General features: G+C 39.0%; 1 protein-coding gene across 3 annotated transcripts in view; it reads right to left on the bottom strand.

The window, feature by feature from the left end:
- Positions 1–23,118, bottom strand: part of DSCAM (DS cell adhesion molecule) — a 471,653-nt gene that overhangs the window by 389,360 nt on the left and 59,175 nt on the right. For all 3 annotated transcript variants that reach the window (XM_069785098.1, XM_069785097.1, XM_069785096.1), the window contains exons 2-3: positions 8,809–9,126; positions 4,030–4,176 (exon numbers count right to left, since the gene is read on the bottom strand). In XM_069785098.1, the coding sequence (XP_069641199.1) occupies positions 4,030–4,176; positions 8,809–9,126 (465 nt within the window). The remainder of the gene's footprint in view (positions 1–4,029; positions 4,177–8,808; positions 9,127–23,118) is intronic.

Raw genomic sequence — 23,118 nt, 5'->3', positions numbered from 1 at the left:
CAGATTGACAACTGCAGAGGTCTGCTGCTGTCCTTGTCTATCATGAGAGTTTGTAACACATCTGTATTTAGTGGAGATGGCTGAATAGTTGATCTAACAATTATTATTCAAAATGGATCTTTCCAGTATGAAAAGATTTCCATGTATCTGTTGTTGGAAGTTGGTGGTTTTGACTTTTCCGCGGAACAGATTCATCCAAATAATTGTTTTTGCCTTGCTTTAAAAATCTTTTTCCCGCTACCTTGGCCCCTAGAAGAAACCCTGAAAAAGCTTTTTGGCCTCAGATTTGTTGTCACATTGAAAGGCAAAGTGTAGGAGCAAAACCCCAATTATTTAGCCGTTCCCCTGACAGACAGACAAACACATGCACACCTCTTCAGTCCACAGCTGTCCTTGCACATGGAAACTTCATAGAATTCAGTATTTCTGGCTCAAAACATGAGCAGCTTCCCTTTTATTGAATGGGAAGTCTGACCTATCTGGACACTTCTTGGAATGCTCTAGCAATATGTCTTAATATGTTTCAACTCCCAATTACTTTACAATAACCTGGAAGCATGACAAAAAATTGCAGCCAGGAAACAGAAGATGCTTTTTCCCAGCCATATTTATTACACACTTTGATTACTATAGACATCACTGTGTTCTCTGAGAACTAAGCATACAGACAAAAGCAAATATGTCCAGGATAGTACACTGTTGTTGCGAGAGCAAAAAAAATCTCACTCTCTTAATCAAGGAATATGCCTCTTAAACAGTCTTTCCAAAAAGCTAGATATTTTTTTTAAATTATAAAAGTAAAAACACTTTGCTATTTTCTTTAAAATGTTGAATTTACATAAAAAGAGAACTGATACCTAGAACAGTAAGTAACAGCTGAAATAAAGAATTCAGGTTCATCTACAGATCTCTCTATTCTAGTAGTCAGAATGGGACTACAGATAGACAGGTATATGAAATATTTACTCTAAATCATACTTGGAAGTATTGCATTGGGGTTTAAGCCTTTCAAAAAAAATAAAATGCTTCTCTGTTGGACCACTTGCATATGGAGCTTCCCCACTGAAAAACTGCCCTGCTTCCTGTCATAGGAGGTCTCCCATTCTCTCCTATGAGGTGTAAGCTTCCCAGGCTACTTGTCTTCTATTTGAAACAGATGTATCATCTCAGTGAAAATATTCTTCTCATCTTTTTCCTCTCTCTCTCTGCCTTCCTTTTTCTCTTTTCTTTTTCCTTCTTTTCAAGTAAATACTATCTAGTTTTCCCACAAAAGCCTTGTCCACCTCAAACCATGATAATGATCACTGTGAGCGTATATCTTTTATATTCTTGCTCTTTCACAGTAGAGGTTTCCCCTCAAGAAAAGTCTTATTTTTTCTGATGTTAATGAGTAACCAATTAATCAGTTATATTAAGAAACAAGAACAAAACGAATCAGAACTTGACGTTTTCCAATATTAAATGGTGAGATAAAAAACATACCAATGAATCTGGTCTAGCACACAGAAGAAAACACGCTAGCAGTAGCTGTATAAGCAAGCATATGCATTTCCTCAGAATATTGATCATTAGTGGAAAACAGCTCAATAGACATGTTACGTCTTGCATCCTATTCATCAGCACTGACATTCTAAGAAGACAGGCTTCATCAATATCTACCATTTGAGTTCATGGCCAGATTATTGCAATATTGATTATGGGTAAAACTCAAGGCAATTGTTTTATGAAACACGTATGGGTTCTGTTTTTTAAATGGTCCCATTATTAAGCTGCAGTTTAAGTGTATAAGTGGTGAACAAACAAATCTTGCAATCATTGTGGTTAAACTGGAGCAATGTTTTCCTGCCTCACTTTTGCCCTTGCACGACAGATAGCATCGACCTGTAATCTAACCTGTGATTTCACCTCTGAAACTAAATCTTTTCTGTGATATGATCCAATATGATAAACTGAGATTTTTAATAGCTCCAATTTTAATGAATTATGGTTTATTTCCATTTAGATTTCTAACTGTCAAATTAAGGAATTGTGAGATAAATAGAAACTGGATTTTAAGTTTTAAAATCTGTAATAGATTTTTAATAATTGTAGCCTAGTCAACCACAGTCAGAAGTTGCATTAAGGAAAAAAAAGACTAAATTTATGTCAATATAGTTAAATGTTATTACACACTTCTATTCCCCAAACGTTTGGGGTTAAAATCAATATAGACTAACCAGAATAAAATTATCGTAAAATAGCAGCCATGATGGTCTTCAGAAATGCCACACTTTCTTCCCTAAAGAAGGGGTTACAGAGACCTGTGTGCCCTTCTCCTGATTCCAGGGTGAAGGGCAGGATTGGGCCACTCAAAGATATGACATAGGTACTCAGTACTAATGCTCAAGTCAAAAAAATCAAATTGAGAGGACACAATCTATGTTGACAGAGAAAATATGGACATTTTCTTATAATATAGAATGAATAAACTTAAAAAAAATATTAAGATAGTTAACCATGCAGGTATACCCATTCTTTTACTCCAGCCAATACTCACACGTCCAGATGTACGTGCACCATGTAGTAGCCTATCTTAAGGTGAAGCAAAGTAAACACATCCATCCACTGTTGCACTAGATAATCTTAATTATAGTTTAGACAATCATAAGCATAGTTCTCTATTATTATATATAGAATAATGGAAAGCTTATTTGTGTATTTATATACAACTCTGACCTGAATATATTGCCTGAAGTGTTGGTGAGTCCTACAATTCAGATATTACAGACCTCTTTGTGGAAACACTCTCAGTTTCAGTTGCTCAATGACAAAAATAATATGCCATATCAAAATCCAAGAGCATAAAAAGGAAATGAATTTACCAAGCTTAAACAGTGCACCAGCAGTATAGGACAACTGATCATCAGTTACATGGAACTTAAATATCTACCAAATCCTTAGAAAGCTATTTGAAATATATTTGAAAGAAAATAGAACAAGCTTATGTAAGGAATCAATAAGACACATAGAGAAACAGAATCTATAATACGAGTCATATAGAAACAGCTATTTCCATCAATGCCACGTTTGCCAGAAAGGAAAGATTACTAATATTCTGAGAAATGTAAAAACATTTCCACACATTGTAGGATCATAAACACAAACACATTCTTAAATATACTCTGCAGCAACATTTAACTCAAACTATTTTTTTTCATTTTGCATTATTTTAAAACAATATATTTCAAATTTTTGGACACATAAATCATTTGTATGTGTAAAAACAGCTGCACTGTGCGTAATATATAATTTAGATATGTACTATACTGAAAATATTTTTCCTGCATATACTTTGTCCCATGAATTTCTTACAATGTTTATGATTTAAAATGTTGGATATTCTTTGCCTGAATTCCCTGTACTTCCTGAACAATGCCTCACTTTGTCAGTAAATAGATTAATGCATATAACTGCTTTAGAACAGATTATTTCAGTTCAATATATTAGGCTTACAGCACCGTTTACCGTGTGCTTAAGCCTCCAGTATTATCTATGAAGATATTTGAAATTAAAATGTCATGAAGGTATAAATATCGATTACATACCTCATTTAAACACAACCAAACAGATTTAAACTCAGGATTTCTTCTAATCTATGAGTAACATTACTACTGAAAAAAATTACAACCCAACACATGCTTTATGAAACTGAAATTTCTTTGTCAAGTAGGAGTTCCTTATCAAAGTTAAAATGTGAACCCATTGCCACAGCACCAGGAAGCTGGTTTTATGTCTGATATAAAACAAAACCATGTTATTTTCCCCTTAAGCATGCTAGAAAAAGCAGGGCTGTCTAAAACCTTCATGTCACACACAGTCATAGGGATGCAGCAATGCTAATATGAAATACATTACTGGAAGGATGACATACCATTCAGCTATAATTGACTCAAAGTAAACATCAGGCATTTGGGGGGGGGGGGGGGGGGGGGTGGGGAGAGGCACCAGAGATGCCATTGTCAATTGGAAAAGAAAGCCATAACAGCCTACCTGAGACAAGCGAGACTGTGTCTTTCTCCCATGAGACAACAGTGATGTATGCCTCCACAGAGGAGGGGATAATGCACTTGAACACTGCTACATTGCCTCTCATGGCTTTCTGGTCCTCCACACGGACTGTATAGGGTTCCCGTAAAACTGAAGATAGAAGAAGAGGTTTCATTAAACAAGTCATAATCACACATCCCATCCACTTCCTCAGTTAGCACTGCAAAGTTCTCCCAGGAAAGTTACTCAGGTTGTAAATTCTTTTGTCTCAGTAAATGATAGAGTTTTGCAAGGCTAGTTTCAAATTAATATGAAAGCATTCCCAGATCTTTTTGTTTCCTCAAAATCTGCATTTCACCATATTTCTGTGTTCTTCCCCTACCTAATTCTGAGGGCAAGGAGAAAGACTTTTGTAAGAAGTGCATATTTATATGGGTAAATGGTGTTATGCCTTCTATTACTTGTCTAGTTTCTCATGCCACATTTCCCATCACAAATTGTTTTCTGCTCTATCAAAGGGTACAAAGTACATACGAGTACTGTGTGTGAATTAGACATCCAGAGGGTAGAAGAGAAGGTCAGTGTCACTTAGGATTTTGAAGAAGTGAGAACCGAAGGAGAAAATCGATGGAGGTGACAAGCAGAAAAAAAGCAAGGTGTCTCAGAAACACAGAGAAATGATCATAGGTAAGGCGAGAGCTATATTCAATTGACTAGCACTGAGAGAAATAGGTTAATGGTAAGAAAACAGAAACTATGATTCAGAGCTGTATTAAAAAACAGTATCAGGGCACTTAGATCCAGGTTATCATTTGTCTAGCATCTGGAAGCATAAATTTAATGGGCAAAGAGAAAGAAAAACAACTGGAGAAATCCTTCACACTAAACTAATATTGCTGGGATGAGATGAAGTTGCATTGGGTAGCAGAATGGAAAGAAGGAAAATCCTGGCACTGAAATATTTCAATGAAGAATGAGGGGTGAAAAATCCTGTGAGCAACAGTTAACGGAGAAGGTGGTAGAGCAGAGAAGAAACAGATGTTGTCTACTACAAGAAATAAATGGGTGAGGCAGGAAGCACAAGCAGCAGCATAGACTCTCCACAGGACCATAAGATCAAGGTGCAAATAAAGAAATCACCACAGCCAATACAGTTATATATCTGAGGTGATGAACAAAGTTACATATCTTGAAGTGACAAACAGTTTCAATGAAAATAGGGGTGAATGTATTGCAAAAATGACGTGCGTGTCCGAGGCATGTATACGCCTGAGGGTAAAAGTTATTGGGAAGAACAACCCCAGTGCAGCAGTGTAACCAAGTCAGCAATGCTGAACTGCCACATTACAGTCCCATTTCTTGCCTACATATCCTGCCCACAAACATATACCAAGCTCTGCCAATTACATTTAACCACATTGATTCTAGACTGAAGAGTCAGTAAATCCTTTGCAGAGTTTATAAAAGTATTTCTATACACCAGGAACACTGGAATTTCTAAATGCTAGCCTCACTTACAATGTATTTTAGGAAAAAAAGGCAAATTACTGAAATGTAACTGTAGTTTTCACAAATGCAAAGAGCATCAGGTTTTCAAGTCCAGTGCTACCACTGTAAAAGGGAAGACTGAAGTTCTCTATTCCAAACAAGACTATAGCAATATAACAATTAGGAAATCTAACCAAAAGTAAATAAATCTAATTTTAAATTAGATACCTTTTTAAAAACAAAACAAATCCATCTTCTATGATGAGACACACCACTAATTTTTAAAAAAGACAAGAATTAGTTTTAAATCAAACGTTAAGTTTCTTAACCCTGTAATAAGTGCTGAACTGATATTATAAGCATCTTTAACGCAGTGACTTTACAACATTGGCTGCCCTGTGATGAAGCAGCCCCCTAATCTTGTTCTACACTGGAGGGGATGACAGAGAGATCATCTTAATGAGGCTGACTTTTGTCTAATGTTCATGCTTCAGCCATCATGTGCAGAAAAGGCTTGTTTAGCGGTAATATCCTAACACACTGCTGAAGGTATTTCTATTTTTTCAGAACAGTTGGCCATTTTGAAAATCTGACCAGCTGATCATTTCAGTAAAAGCAAACACAGAAACCCTATGTGGGACACAAAAACTGGAAAGAGGTTTATTCATTTCCTTGCTTTAAAAGTTTACATTATTGTGATTTCAGAGGCCCCTCAGTTATTTCCAGATCATAGTTTTGCCAGTTCCCGTGAATTACTTTCTGATTTTTTATATTTTTTTTTAAATCCCAAGTCCCCAGGTCATGAATTTATATAAGAATTTCAGCCTTTGCTAAAAAGATATATTCTTCCCTGCCTTGATTGCACAGGAAAGCTTGAAGATGAAATGGAGATATGCACCTTTACTCTCATGTGGGACTGGCCTGGAAGAGGTTTAGATTTAGGTGTCTAGGTGTGCGGGTTATGGTTTTCTGGGCGCTGGGGATGTGTGTTGCATTATATGCAAAGTTACATACAAAACCACAATTACTATCATCTGTGAGCTGGAACCCTTATATCTGCTTCAGACTTTCTCAGGTTGACTGTAAGAATGGGCAGAGCTATACTAGTCTTTGTATGATTCTGCTATGATCGGGTGCTCCACTGATTGCTTCTGTATTCCTAGGAAATCCTACTGCTGTTGGAGAGCACTGGAAGGAGGAGGAGACGGAGAAGAAAAGAGATTAGAAAAGGCGCCCCAAAAATCAGGCTAATTAGGGCCAATCTGAAACTGTATACAGAATTCACATGAACAGAAATATAATTGAAAGTAACACACAAATGAAGTTTATCACTTCATATTTGAGCAACACAGGGTTTATCATCTGAACATAAAATACACTTACTGCTATGTGCAGAAGACTCTCAAAAATTGTATTTTCCTATGATTGGGGGATTACACAAGCCTTTGGAAAAGATACTCACTAACAGCTATTTTCTGCCATCAGCACAATGACAGCTCTGACACACAATATGAATTGATATGAAGGAAGGGGACTTGTTTAACTTGCTATCCAAACCCCAGATTAGCTGAGAAATTGAATCATGTGGAGAAATGAATGGCTCCAGGCTAAAAGGCTAAAAAGGGAAGGAAAAGGGGTAAAAGGGGCATTTCTGACTTGGCCGAAAAGAGTCGTTAGCTTGTGAGTCAAACAGCTACAACCACCTACTGCAAAGCCTTTTTGCCAGGTCCTTCCATCTGCGATGTTTATTTCCTAAGCAGAGCAGGAAGACTTCTCTTGGGGTTCCATGGATAAATGGGTCAATGCTGAGCAACGGACATAGCTGCATCCAGTCATCTATATCATATGCTTTTACAACTAAATGAACACCAGTTCAGAGCCTTAGCTAGCAACGCTGCAAGTTTTAGCCTCCTCTACATCACCACGTTAGTGTATTAAAGAAATAGAAAAATTGGAAACTAATACTGGAAAAAATGCTGCCTAAAAGATGCTCAAAATTCAGATACATTAACAAATCCACAAAGGACAAAAAAATATTATGTTCTCTCTAAATATAATTCTGTCAGACAACTTGTCCACAAATCCATTAAAGTAAAACCAAAAGCACAAAACCCAGAACTAAGTTCCAAACTTAAAGTTAGTTACTATGTATTCTTATGAATCTTTGGTTTTCAGGTTTTTTTGATCTGTGGACAACTAAACATTTTCAGAAGAAACATAGACCATTATAGAAACTCCACATATACGTAATGTGAACTTGCTTCTACTAGTCACTTCTCGTGCAAGAAAACCCACTTTTCTAGACTAAAATTTTAATAAGGCAGATGAATTTCATGGAAACCTGTTTTTTATTCTTGCCTTCTAATTGTCTACAAACTACAGATCTCTGAATGTTAATTTATTGTTAAGAAGAAGAGAATACTTTCTTTCATTTGAAAAGAGAGTCACAGACAGATCTACTTGCTAACTGTTCAGTTTTCCCTGTGTAACTCCCATGAAGGCATATCTCCAAAGGAAAGATACTTCTTTTCTGAGAAAAGACTAGCATAGCTCCAACAACAACAAAGAGGTTGTGAAGATTTGCATTAGCCAAGGGTCAGCTCCCAGACTAGCTTTTGTTTGTTTGTTTGAATATTTTAATTAACAGAAATGGGTAGACAAAACCTTCAAAAACTATGCAATCATGTGTTTATGTGTTGTAACAAAAGGCCTGATTTTGATCCCACTCTAATTCTCTGCTGGCTGACCCAGTCTGCACAGAGTCAGTATAGAAAACAGACGCAAAACCATTATGCTCATTTGCATCTTTTCACTTAAACAGAAAGCACTGCCTATGGACCAACATCAGTTGCTGAATCGTTACACGGGACACGAGTTTCTCTCTCAAAACAAAGCACAACTGAGTACAAGCAAATGAGAAGGGATGTGATTAGGCAAGCATTCCTCTATTCTTTCAACCCCTATACAAAACCCAAAGACTGCATCTTTTTCTCTCACGGCTCTTTAATGAGTAAGGATGGTCTGATTAATGATTTAATTATCTGTTCATTTTTTCCTTATATTTGTGCAGAAGCCCAACTGATTATGATCTTTGAAAAACTAACTTTTCTCCACCAAAACAAATCAGAACAGGGAGGAGAGGGAAGAATCCACTGTTTTACTTAATATTGTGAAGACTTCAGAGATTACACTTCTGGCCGATCTCCTTTGATTCACAGCTGCTGCTACTCTTTGAAACACCCAAGTTTCCTCCCTCCTCAATCCCATTTGAACCCAATAAAGGACTGTACTTACCAGCCTTAATGTGAACATCCTGACTTCTGATTTTCCCTGAAGGATTTTCAGCTGTGCAATAGTAAGTGTTATCATGGATTAAGTTATTAAAGCTTGAAGGAGGGAAGGGGAAAATTTGGAGAGTGCCATTGGGGTGGACGTGGCGGATCCCTGGGACATCGTAGATCTCCTCGCCCGTTGCTAGGTACCATCTGAGCGTCACAGGGGGGATCCCTGCTGCTGGACAGGGTACCAATGTCCCTGTGGTGCTAGCAAACACTACCTCTTGCAGAGATGCATTGACAAAATATAGACTGGCGTGTAGATCTTCACTGAAAACTGCAAGACAAAAAAGAAAAAGAACAGACCTTGAACACCTAAGAAATATCAGATACACACAAAACAATTTGACTGTTACTTGCCACAAAATCAAACGCAATGCCTAGGGAAGGTAATCAAAACATCTGGATCCTAATGCAAGCTCTAATAAAATGTTTCTCATTTTAGAAGAAAATATCCCCAGATTAAACACACTAAGTGGTTTACATCCAAAAGTAAAATGGGAAATCTCTTTCTTTGTAGTGTAAACTGAAATAGATCCGATCACTTTTGCATCTGCTGATGTAGCGTTCTTTGTAAGGCCAGCAAAAATCCAACAGTAATCTACTTTCATGAAATTTCTAGCAACTAGATTTCTGCCTGGAACACAGGCAGTTTCTGATAGCATTTATAAACTTATTTTTTTAGTCTTTCCATGGCAAAACAATTTATAAAGTAATTAAAAAAACCTGAGCAAACAATGAAAAAAATCCCCGTAATTCCTTAATAAGAATAGATGCCTATACTTAATACAGATACAACTTAATAAATACATTATATAATTTGGTCAGATCTTTCTAACAAAGACCTATAAACCTAGGTACAAAGCATGCTTATGATAATCTTGGTTCTGCCATCCATGTGACTGTAGTCGCCCTCCCGACCTTAAACCACAGATCCTGTAACACTGAAAAAAGTTGGTATTGGTCAGAGCACAAGACTAGCCCTCATTCTTCTGAACACTTCTGCCATGGGCTGTTCAGCTGTTACCCGGAGGGCTTGAAGGCTCCAACTGGCTTGAAGGTTCTCTAACATTTCATCCAAAATACCTTCCTAACCCTCTCTGTCCGAGAACATATCAGCATAAGGTATGATTTTTGTTTTCCAATAAATGGTAGGAAACATTACCAATACCACCACTGTGCTGTACATTTGCATATACTGCTTACTTGTAAAAAAACTTCCATTTTTGGTTGACACAAACACAGAAATTTGCATATTTCACTATATCTTGAATGCAGTACATTCTGACATGATTTTCTAAAGCAAGTCTGGTAAAGAGTAAGTTTTTGAAAAGGTGACCATAGTGCATCAGGCCCAAGTGAACATCAGTGAGACAGATTTCAAGGTTAGCCTTCATTTGCACAAGATGGATGCTCTTGTCCTGCAGAAATAATTTGCAATCCCAACGCTAAGTCATGAAATTCCTTGTCTACCTCTGCCACTTAGTCTTACAGTAGCTTGGAGCACAAAATGGACTATTTTTTCCTTCTCTCTTTTGACATCTTGAGGAGATATTAGCTGGGAAGATATTCTTTCCTAAATATCATCTTGATATTGACCATCAGGAGAGACGACCTCAAAAAGAGAGTGGAACTGGCTCTGGGAATCCCTAGAAAGAAAAAAGTAAGAGACAGCCTCCTGAAGCAATAGGGAAAGATGTCTGGCATGCAGGAGGCAGCCAGACAAACGGGCATCACAGAGCAGGATGAAAAGGACTTGGAGATTCAGAAAGAAGAAATCTCAAACACTGGAGCTGACAACTCCCTGCATATAGATGAGACAGGTGCTAGTGCAGAATAAAGTCCCTTGCAAGAAACAAGTTCTTCCTAGTTGGCGTAGCCCTAGGAGAGACTTGGGTATTTGGAGAGCAAAAATAGGCATAATAAGACTAAGCACAGAAAGAAGCAGGGCTGAATAAGATGGTGCCATTTTTACATAATCACATTTCTAATTATAGTTGTACTTTGAAGCAGAGAACAGTATTGTTGGTAACATAATAGAGAACTAAAATTTGGCATTGTTTATCTGCTGTACAAGCTATTCTGTACAAATACAAGTGAAACAATCAACAGGGCATTTTAATTTCCATTGCCCAACAAGACATTCATATAGAAGTAATAAATACAGTTCACATTTGCCAACTTTTATTATGCTATACTGCTTCTTAACAGACATTCACGTAAAACTGGTAGATTTGCTGGCCAAGAATAAAGAGGTGAATACCAAATTGCAAACGCCATAAAAATAGAGAATATCAGGAACTATGTTTGACACTTCCACAGAATCTTTCTAATCAAAATGCAGCACAGCTGAACTAGAGACTCATACTAGCAGCACATAACAATGATTTTTTCCAGCTGCTTTGTATCCCCTGTAGAAGCTTTCACTACTTTTGACAAACTTTCCATCCATCAGCCTATACAATAGTGCTTCATTTTAAAAGAGCATCTGGTACACATTCTTCTTAACAGCAGACACAAACACACTAAGATCCCTGGAAAATAATTGCAGTGCTATAATACACACATATATACACAATGCTGACAATCCAGATGCGTTTTGTGGTGGAAAACAATGTGTAAGCTACTTGGATACATTCGACAACAAAAATGGGATTTCAGAATCTTTTATTAAAAAGATATTTCTCTGTAATGTTCCATAGGAAGAAAGTGATTAGCTGAATAGCAGAACAAGTGATATATCAAAACCTAATTGAAACTGAGACAAGTCAAAGACGATATGTAATTATATGTTACTTAATGGTAAAATATGATCTAACTAAACAGCATATTTCACGGTAAGCAGAAGCAAGCTCAGACTAAAAGTTGCAAGGGAGAGCAGTAGGGAAAGTTGATGAGAGTTATAGATGTAAAACAGTGAAGAGAAATACCTCAAGAACCAAAAAAAAAAAAAAAAAAGGTAAGAATAGAAGGGGAAAAAAAAATCAGACAGGTTCTACCAACTGCCTAAATGTTATTCTGAAAACAAGGCTTTTGAAGTATTTTGTCTCCAGAACAATGGCTAAAATTGCAAGAGCCCAAGCAAACAGTCACAGGCCTGGCCCCACAGCCTGCTCTGCAGGAATGGAGCTCTGCAACACCTCTAAGCCAGAACTGAAACGGCTTGCAGTTGAGTCTGACTACGCTTGGTCTGGACAGAGATGACATCAGCATTTTCAAAGAGATGACATCAGTTAGCAGTCCAAGAGAAGGAAAGTCAAAGATTCCTCCTGAACAAGGTTTATTTATTGCTGAAACCAGTAATACTTGAAGGAAACAGGAGGCAGCCTGCATCTCAGCAGCACTCAGTGGATGCCCCAACTGAAATGACAAAATGACAGTCTGCACATGCAAGTACGTCAGGGCAATGAGGCAAAGACCTATGCCCTTAACTGTGTGGTTAAAGGAGCACATGAACAGTTTAACAGATCAATAGACACATGACAAGCGACTCTTCTTGAATCTCAGGTTAAATAGATACCATCATCTTACCCGTATAACAAAGGAGGGAAGGAGGGAAGGATACATTTTTTGCAAGTGTAGTCAAAATGCCTTAGACTCAACCACTTGAAGCAATAAGGAGAACTGACAAAGTATAATAGTCAAGAAAATTTCTCCTGCTTTTCGGGGGAGACAGCACTACCGCATTGTGCCTAGCAAAGTACCAGCCAGAAACAAAATTTCTTTTAGCACTTGAGAAATCGCCAGTCAAGTAAACTGGCTTATCTCATGACAAGCTGGTCAGTGGGGCTGCAAGTTGATCACACTCAGAAACCGAAAGTGAGACTGAGCACTGTATAGCCAGTCTGGGTAGATGTAACCAGACTGGACAGAGATAGGTATAAAGATCTGGGCTGGGCTTTGCATTGCTATACACATACCTATTGGCATAGCTAGGACTGAACTTGCTTTTTTGGTTTGTACAGAGGTGACCTTTAATCTTTTCTGGCACATCGCTCCTTCCTCCAGGTCTCCAGGGTGTTGCAGCTCCTACATATATACCTGCTGTGCACTTGAATGTCTTTTATAAGGGCCTAGCAAATAACACTTCTGATATTTCTGCCTGTAAGGGTGACATTTGTCAAGGCTTCATTCTATATTACACAAGACAAAACAGGCTGAAACTGGTGCTCCACAATCCTCCCTTTTAATGGGCAGAAGGAGGTGTCACTAAGACATAAGAGAGAAGATGCTACATTTAAACTACTACACTGGATCAGGCTTGGGCTTGCTCTGTGTAGCATCTTGAGTCCTGAAGGGATCAGCATCAGCTGCAACAAAGAGATGAAAGATGACAAGCAAAAGCAAACTGTGAAACTAGAGGAGGTCCTCCTCTTCCCTTTCTCCACCATTCTCTATGTCCCCCTTCAGACTTCTTCACCTTTAAGAAACTTTACCACAATGACACCTAAAGTGAAAACTTTCATGGAGTTTGCATGTAACGTAAGAAAAATTTATATCTGTTCAACTCGGTGCCAAAATGCCATGCAGAGGCTTGGTGTTGTGCATTTCCTTCTCATCACATTCTCCTTCATGTTTTATTAAGTTTAAATAACACACTTGTGATTTTTGAAGCTAGTTTTTTGTACCTCACAGTAGTCCAAAGCCCTCTTTCCATATTCTGCAATTGACCACTTAAAGCCCCAGTTTTCTCTTCAGTTCTTGAAAGAACTGAAATACCTTTGGGCAACAGACAATTCAACATATTCAAAAATATTGATAAAATATCTCTGAACAATTAATTGATACTTATATTTAAATTACCTTCCCTGTCCTTTTCAAAGGCTAAATACTATTCCTGTAATGCTTATGCAAGGGTAAAGTTTCACTTTCAAAACAGAGGGGAAATTATTTCTCATCCTTTTGATTAATCAAATCCAGCATGAAATATTTATATAGATAAAATAAAAGATATGAATCAAAGTGAAAGTCTGGAGCAAAGAGACCACTGAGATTATTTAGATAAAATAAAAATCAGAGTAGAAAAGATAAATTATGTAATTAAGCAGTTGACTGCTATCCTGCACTACAGAAGGTTTATAGCAACGGCCTTAACTGTCTTGCAGTGGAACCTCAGGTTTGCCACAGCCCTGGACAGTAATATTTCCTCTCCTTTCCTCCTCAGTGATGTTGTGATTGATGAACTGGGCAACAATCAAGTATTTTCATTAGATTTAATAGAACGTATAAGGTGTCACCTTAAAATTTAAGAATTTCTCACTGTTATATACCATCAATGTAAACAAAGAAACCTAGAAGCAAACCCAAGGAGTACAATAAAAACATGAAAAATAAAAATAAAAAAGGACATTATAGAATAAAGTCTAAACTTTGCCTCTGTCAGAAATCAGTGATCCAAGAACACCCCTTTTTGAGAAAACTTTTTTCTGGTGCTGACTCTTGCAGTCTGCACTTGGAGTGGTAACCGCCTGGGACCGCTTTCTACCATGATGGGACAGTAAACTCCAGCAAAAGCTGACAGGAAAATTTGCTGCAGGCATCTTCTCAGCCACATAAAGCATGTGCAAAGCAAGATGAGACACCGTCCCTTGAGCAGTTAAGTGACTAGGAACCCAAGTAGTCTCATCAATGCATCAAGCTCCAATCAAAGCTTAAGGAAAACAAAAAAATACCAACAGTCTGTGTGCCTTCTGGAAGATGCTTTTTCCTGAGAGACCCCAGGTATTGTGCCTAGGTTAGGAGTGCAGCTTTTCTGAACATCTTGCACAGCTAATGTGGGATGACAAACACAGCCTAAAGGCAGTTTAGATCCCACTTTGGTGGTGCAAATCACTCACTTCTCTTGGTCTTTCATCTCCACCAGTTAGAAAGAGATTAGGACAACTCTCCCTCTTTCAAAGCATCACATCCTTTGCCAGTTCTGACGCCAGCAATTCCACAATACTTCTCCTGGTTTCAGAAAATTTAAAAGCAAAGCTTTTTTTGTGGTTTTGGGTTTATTTTGGTGGGGGAAGGTGGCACATAAAAAGCAATGGTAGAATCACAGCAAAAAAGACAAAGATGTTCCCCTTCACCCCTAAAACAGGGGTTGGAGGGGTGGAAAGAGAGGCAGAAAAGAGAGATTATCTGCCAAAATGGAAGGAAAAGGAAGAAAAAGCTAACAGGACTGGTGAAAGTCAAAAGGATGCTAACACTCAAGGAAGGATTTTTAAAGGAACTCCTCAGGATCCCCTATCTCCTGAGAGAACTGGTATCAGTGAGACAGCTACTTTTTCACTGGCCTGAAATCAGAGTAGGAAGCAAACAAGAAAACATCATCTTGATCACAAGCCTTAAAAACATACAGCTATTAGGTAGACTTTACCCTTCCTTTGAATGCCTTTGCATCTTGTTTTATTTAAAACTAAGACAAAAGTATGCACGTCTACAGAATTCCACTTGGCATTAAGGAAATATGTATTTGCTTTTTAGATGTTGAGCTTCTCTGTGAAATTTTGGGACCCAAATATAACAAAATAATTGAGAAATTTAAAGAACAGAATTTAAGCCTGATTTTCCATATGATCAGTGAAAAATATTGAAATCCTCATTACAGGGGAAAATAAAGTATTGATTATTCACTGTAAGGTAAAAGACAAATATTTTGTAAGACAACTTAACGGAATTCATGTTAAAAAAAATTGTAAGAAAATGGCTAAAGATATCTAAACAATAAACTATGTTTAAGGGAACTGAATTAACAGGATCATACTACAGGTTAATTACCCTGTCGACATCCAAACAATATAGCATGCTAGGATAATCTTTTTGCATAAACACACACAGAGAACTGATAAATGAAACATTTCAGAGTGCATTTCTCTGCCTTTCAAACCAGTAGTAGAAGCATTACAAACGTAATCACAAATATGCAGATTACTCGGTGCAGAACACAGCCAGAGAAAGGCTGTCTGGGTGGGTGGTAGGGTGTAATGTTAGCAAGCTATGTCACAATTTAGGACATTTCTTATTATTTTCCCCCCCCCCGCAAGATTCCATAATGTATCAACATGACTGAAATAAAAAAAAAAAAAAAAAAAAGGCGGCTAGATAAGCTTTTTTCCTTTCCTCCAATATGTCTCCCCTTTCCAAATTAAAAAAAAAAGCCCTTATTTTAAAAGAAGAAAAAACTGATTAGACACCTACAAACAATAATGTTATCACTGCTCAATTATCAAGTAACAGGCTATGCAAAGTGACCTAGAGAAATTACTTCAGCTATTGTGAAAAGATCAGAGTGATGAGGCATTACACTAATCCATCTGTGATCATGTCTCCCTCTAGGGGTTTTATCTAATGACTAACACATAAGGTTGATAAATATTATAAATTTTATTAGAGTAAGGATAAAATGAATGCCCTTTTATGATTTTGGCTTTGATTCTGATGCCGGAGAGGAATTTCATATGCCCCTCTGAATCGGTAAGAATTGAATATTCCTCACTATTTGAGGGGAGGGAGGGTAAAACACAACTCACACACAAGGAATAACTCTCAAATGGAAGCAAGATAGGTATCTTCAAGAACAGAGAACAGGAAAACAGCACTGGATAAAGATGCTCTGACCAGGCTCCAAAGTAAGCCTTACTAAAAGGAACTAAAAGAACAATGAAAAGAGAAAACAACACTAAAGAAAAATTATGAGAAAATGTTAAAATCAACAGAAAATAGCTTTAATATGGAAAACAAAATGAAATCAATTGCATAAACTGATTTGAGATTACAAACGTAATTAAGAAAGAGATGAGTATGTTAAAGTACTACACTAGTAAAAATAAGTACAAAAGCACCAATAAAATACCACACAAAACAGTTTAAAGTCAAATTAATAATTAAGGCAAGGCAAAAACATTTGTTTGCTCACAGCCAGTTTGATCTCTTTGATCAATGTTACTTTCCTGTAAACTACTGAGAAAAGCAGAAGAAAATCCCAAATTTTTTGTCTGCAGCTGTCATCTCCTACAAAAAGGAAGATAACTTTGCACTGGTCAGATCACAGGTGTTCATGAGAACAATGGGCAGAAAAACCTTTTTTTGTTTCCCCAATAAAAATATATATTCCAGCAACAAATGCTGAAGCATCCACTGCTCTGACAAAACAAATTTTTCTGATACTTCTTACAGAGGCCTCCTAAACAGTGAACAAACAAAAGTGCAAGGAATCTTTTTCACCAATTTTTCAATTAGAAAATGCTATCTTGTCCAAATGTGAGCTTTGCATGGGTGACCTGCTAGTCATCCTTGACAGGCTGACTTGCTGGGCTTGAAGCGAGCCCCAGCACCTGCAGGAGCCTCAATCAGTGCAGGGAAAGGGCAGAGACCCAGTGTACCTCAGAGTAGCACTCTGAAACTGAAAATCTCTGAATTTGACCAAAATGCTCCTTGATTTCTCTTTGCAGTGACTATCAGAGACCCTGATGAAGCCAGATGACAAAGTGAATCCTGACTGCTCCCTGCCAGGCATACCTCCCAGACCTGACATGCAGGCATAGTGGCAAAGGGTGCCCCAGAAAAGAGGCGATGGGGAAGATGGCATCTGGGATGCCAGGTGCCCACCAAAGCTGCTCTATCATTCCCCCTTCTAAGCTGGAGAGGGGAGAGAAAATATAACAAAAAGCTCATGGCTTGAGATAAGGACAGGGAGAGATCACTTGCCAATTACCATCATGAGCAAAACAGACTCAACTTGGGGAAAATTAATTTAATTTATTACCAATCAAATCAGAGTAATGAGAAATAAAACCAAATCTTAAAAACACCTTCCCTCCACCCTCCCTTCTTCCCAGAGCAAAACTTCACTCACGAATTCTCTACCTCCTCCTCCACAGCAGCACAGGGGGATGGGGAATGGCGGTTGGGGTCAGTTCATCACACGTTGTCTCTGCCACTCCTTCCTCCTCAGGGGCAGAACTCCTCATACTCTTCACCTGCTCCAGTGTGGGATCCTCCCTGGGCTGCAGGTGGAGATCTGCTCCCCCGTGGACCTCCCTGGGCTGCAGGGGGACAGCCTGCCTCACCGCGGCCTTCCCCACGGGCTGCAGGGGAATCTCTGCTCTGGCGCCTGGAGCACCTCCTCCCCCTCCTTCTGCACTGACCTGGGGGTCTGCAGGGCTGTTTCTCTCACATGTTCTCACTCCTCTCTTCGCCAGCTACAGTTTCTTGTTGTGCAGTAATTTTTCCCTTTTCTTAAATCTGTTCTCCCAGAGGCGCTACCACCGTCACTGATGGGCTCGGCCTTGCCCAGCGGCGGATCCATCTCGGAGCCGGCTGGCACTGGCTCTGTCAGACACAGGGGAAGCTTCCAGTAGCTTCTCACAGAAGCCCCCCCATAGCCCCCCCGCTACCAAAACCTTGCCATGCAAGCCCAATACAGGAGTTGAGGGGCAGTTGCAGGCAGAGGCCTTCCCTCTGCCCCTGGACATCCTTCTCCTCCTCCCATCCCCTGAGGGGAAAGAGTAAGGGAATAAGAAAGGGTTAGCAATGTAGCTGGAATGGAGAGCATAGGGGAAGACTGGGACAGGCCCATTATCAGAAATTTATGTCTTCCTCATATAAAGAAAGGCTCTGAGGGAATCGGGAGTGTGTTAATTTGCAAAATGTAAAATTCCAAAATTGTCCAGTACAAAGAAATTGAGTTATTCACTCACTTCACTCTAGCAAGTGCCTACTTTCACTGGTCATCCCAGAGACTTGGCTTAACATATGGTAAAATAAAAAAATTTGAAGCAAGATGCTTTTCTTGGATGTTTGACTTTTTCATGCTTGTCCTGGTTTTGGCTGGGATAGAGTTAATTTTCTTCATAGTAGCTAGTATGGGGCTACGTTTTGGATTTGTGCTGAAAACAGTGTTGATAATTCAGGGATGTTTTAGTTATTGCTGAGCTGTGCTTACCCAGAGTCCAGGCCTTTTCTGCTTCTCACCCCACCAGCGAGTAGGCTGGGGGGGCCCAAAAAGTTAGGAGGGGACCCAACTGGACAGCTGACCCCAACTGACCAAAGGGATATTCCAGACCATATGATGTCATGCTCAGCACATAAAGCTGGGGGAAGAAGGAGGAAGGGGGGACGTTCAGAGTTACGGCATTTTTCTTCCCAAGTCACCATTAACACGTGATGGAGCCCTGATTTCCTGGGGATGGCTGAACACCTGCCTGCCCATGGGAAGTGGTGAATGAATTCCTTGCTTTGCTTGCATGCGTGGCTTTTGCTTTACTTATTAAAATGTCTTTATCTCAGCCCAAGCGTTTTTTCACTTTTACCCTTCCTATTCTCTTCCCCATCCCACTGTGGAGGGAGTGAGCAAGCAGCTGTGTGGTGCTTAGTTGCCAGCTGGGGTTAAACCACAACAATGTTGAAGCAGTCTTATAAATTGTTACTATTGCTACTGCAGTACAAAGCTGGGGGGGGTGGATCAAAATAAGAATATAGTCTACGGCAAGTATGGATGAGCTGGTTAGGTTTTGCACTGTTTTAACACATATGATTGCATAATTGGCATCACTCAGAAAGCCAAAATTCTTTCCACAGTGTATAATCTCCCAGTGCAGAACTGCTTCCTATGTAGCATGCTGTGTAATGGCAGCCAGTATTTTAGGGCCAGTTTAAAATTGCAATGTGTCCACCAAAAGGAAAAGAAAAAAAAAAAAATTTATGCTTTTTCAAATTGCTAACTCTGATTCAATGTACCAGTGCTCAACCTTTTATTCCAAAGGGGTATTCATTTGAATCAGTTTCAAAATCAGAACCACTAATGAGGGTAATTAAGTATGCAATTGTTTTTGCCTTCAAAAAAATGATCACTATAGAAAAAAGCACGCAGTGTTACATTATCATTCTCACAGGACAGATACTTCCATTAAATCAAAGCAGGCTTCCACAATTAAAAGGTCCTCAGGTGAAACCATAAAAAAAGCAGAACCCACAAATGAGTTGCATCTCTGGAAGGGGGAGAAGTGTGGGTTTTGGTGGAGTGCACTGTAGAGACCTGAGTGCACAGACAAATGCTGAGTGGCAAATGCAATAGATGCAAGTGATGGGAGCCTTTAATCAGTTAAAAAGCAATAATCTGTTTGTGACTTAAATGCTTACTTTTAATTATGTGTTCAATAATGGATTGTATGAAAGAGTAGATGTTATTGTGGGATAGACATTCCAGTTTGGGCTACAGACTACCAAGGTAAGATGTGTAGGTAAGGTTCTTTTCCCTTATTTAAGCAAAGAGAGAGAAACTGAAAAACAAGACAAATAAATAATTATCAACTTGGGGGCAAAAAATGTACATCTTTGCTTTTTGAAGCAAGAGCCAATGCATAACCTCAACTCCAGTCATTCCTCCCATAAAGAACACATTGCAAGAACACCAAAAGCAACCAGACAGAAATGGGAGAAGAGCATTGGATTTATTTTTTCCTCACAAAAATATTTTATGAGCAAGAGAAAAAGATAATTAACTGTGCCACAGTTCTGAAAAATTGAATTAATCAATATTTGTATAGCTTTTCTTTTGACTGATTTACAAAATTATAACTTTTTCCATAAACAGAGTCATTACTTACAAGGATTCATTGGCTGAGATCTACCAGATTTCAGTCTGGGGCTTGTCTGCAAATGCTGCAGCTGACCTAATGCTTTCTTATAGTGTACTGCTGGCCACCTGTATCATGTTCTAATAGGACAACAGAGTTTTACAACTAAACAACAGCAAAGGCTAGCATACTCCTCATTGGACCTATGCGGAAGAGTCAAAATTTCAAAAAAGATCTCTTCCACACAAAGATGAAAGTAAAACAGATCAAAATTTTCAGTGAAAGTAATTAAGTGGCAAGATGCTTCATTGAATTATGTGAGGCTATATTTTAGACGAGAGCAGTCAGCTACATTATGAGTCCCACAGTCTGGTCACTCCTCTGTCATCTTTCCCACAACCCAGATGAATGCTCTAATACTCACGCAAGCCAGAGGCTACAAGATCTTTCATCTGGATGCAGAAAAAAGCCAGGACACCCTTCTGGGATGGGTTCTTACTCTCTGATTTCTCAGGTGGGCAACCTCCACTTGCAGTGAGTGAGTGAGCCCTACTGCCAGAGTTAGTGTCCTACCAGACCAAGCAAGACTTCCAATCACCAAGCTATAGGAAGCTAGAGAAGGAAAAAAAACCAAAATGTCAAGAGATTTGTAAACCCCAACCTCTCAGTTCCATTATTCCACACCATGGTTATTACCAAGTATCCTCAAAAGTGACCCACAAAAGCTAAGTCAGCTAATTCCTCTCATGCCTTCAAGAAGCCTTCAGGAGCCCTTGGTAGTAATGATTACAAGTTCAGTGGGCTCCTGCATCTACAATCTGGAAGCAATCTTTGTTATCAGAGCTGAAAGTTGACTCTGCTAAAAGTTTCTGTAAATCCAAAGCAGGGCTGAACATGTTCCACAGAAAGCTCTATCCCAAAACTATGAGAGGAGAAAAAGGAGAAGAAAAACAGAGGGAAAGATCTGGATGATGCCCAGCTGTATCCCACTCCCCCTCTATGCTCAACCACTTGTGGGGGAAAAGTATATTCTCCTTGGACAGACTCAGCACTGGGAGAAACAATATTGCCCCAAAAGAAAGAGAAAAATGGAGGTCTGGCATTTGGCTGAGCCTGCACAACTTCTACCCAGACACCATCAGTGAGCTCATCCAGTAAGTACAAGCATGAGAATATGAAACACATGCTGACAGGCATCAGCATACAAAGCACAAGGTTTTATTCTAAGAAGTCACTAAGAAACATTGCTAAATACCTTGACACTAAAAGAAAATGCAGAAAGAATTAGGTCAAAGTTTTGGTGGTACACTATTTCCAATATAGACACCATTTTTCTCACCTGTTAGTTCCTGCTAAAGGAAAATGCAAAACCTGCCCACCAGGGCCATGGGGATAAGCAGAGCACGGGGATAAGCAGAGCAACCACTGCAGTGCTGCCTGAAAAACAGAGTCCTTCCAGACACTACTAGAGACTAGTAGTACTGAAGTCTACTGTATTTCTTAATTCGGAAATGTTGAACAAAACTTGTAGTCTTAAAGGTACCAAGTCACCACCATTACCGCTAGCACATCAAGGATGAAATGTAATATTATTGTGGTGCATCGTTTGCATCACACATCATATAATACTGTGGTATAAGAGCATTTCCAGTCAGGAAGCATAAGTTTACTGCCCCCCACCTGCCCTCCATAATTCTTTCCCTTTCTCAAGCTTAACTGCAAGCGATTTAACCAAGAAAGAGTCCTTATTCCACAAGCCTGCAGAAGCAGAACAAGTCAGGGCACTCAAAAATGCAGGAATGGAAAAAAAATCCTTAGTCACAGGCAAGACAATACCTTCCCTTGCAAATGACTCTGAAGGGAGCAAACCTCTGGGCTCTAGAAATGGCTCTGTGGAGCAAACCTTTGCCTGGATTAGAAATCCCTTCAAAAGCACGGCCACTTGGCATTTGGATTTCCTAGTCTGCTGTACATTTTCAAACATTTGAAGAACATGCAGCACATCTGAAGCATTTTGCTGCACTAATGCTACTTCTCAACTGTGCTAGATTTTTCCACCCATGGGGACAAGTTCTCAATTTGACTGTATTCTTTCTGACAGTTTGCCTGTCATTTTAGACGATGCTGGCTTGGGCTGAGTCACAGCAACAGCCCGACTGCAGAACAAGACCAGCCCTTCCCCACACACCATACACAGCACCGGCAGAGGAACATGGAGTGAAGAGGGCAGAGCTGCCTGTCTTGCTTGAGGGATGGCTCTCAAGTAATGCAGAGTTCAAAAAAAGGGGACAGAGGAAAAAGATGGTGAAAAAAAACCACAAAAAACATAACTATTACTTCTGGTCAGCAGAAACAGACAGTACCAATAGATCTAAGTAGATAGTCTCACTTCTACCAAAGAAACAGAAGTTGTAATTCTGTACATTTAATAATGAAATTGCTGAAAGGTTCTTGAAGTGATTTGGCCCTAGTAACATCAAAATAAAACCAGTACTTATGTAGGCACTAAGTAGTTCAAATAATACAACACAACAAGGCACAATGAAGAAAAGAAGCATCATTAGCATTTGGTTATTGCTCACATTTTTCCTAAACTGCTTCTGAGATCACCATGATGTACTCATTTTTGTTTAGATCTCACTAAATGAAAAGAAAGCAAAATGTACTAGCATTCATGGCTACTGCTATAGAAGATTAGACCTATG

Source organism: Haliaeetus albicilla, chromosome 6, assembly GCF_947461875.1.
Source record: "Haliaeetus albicilla chromosome 6, bHalAlb1.1, whole genome shotgun sequence".
NCBI classification, from domain to species: domain Eukaryota; kingdom Metazoa; phylum Chordata; class Aves; order Accipitriformes; family Accipitridae; genus Haliaeetus; species Haliaeetus albicilla.
The sequence above is the reverse complement of the archived record's forward strand: the minus strand, read 5'-3'. Positions and strand labels throughout refer to the sequence as shown.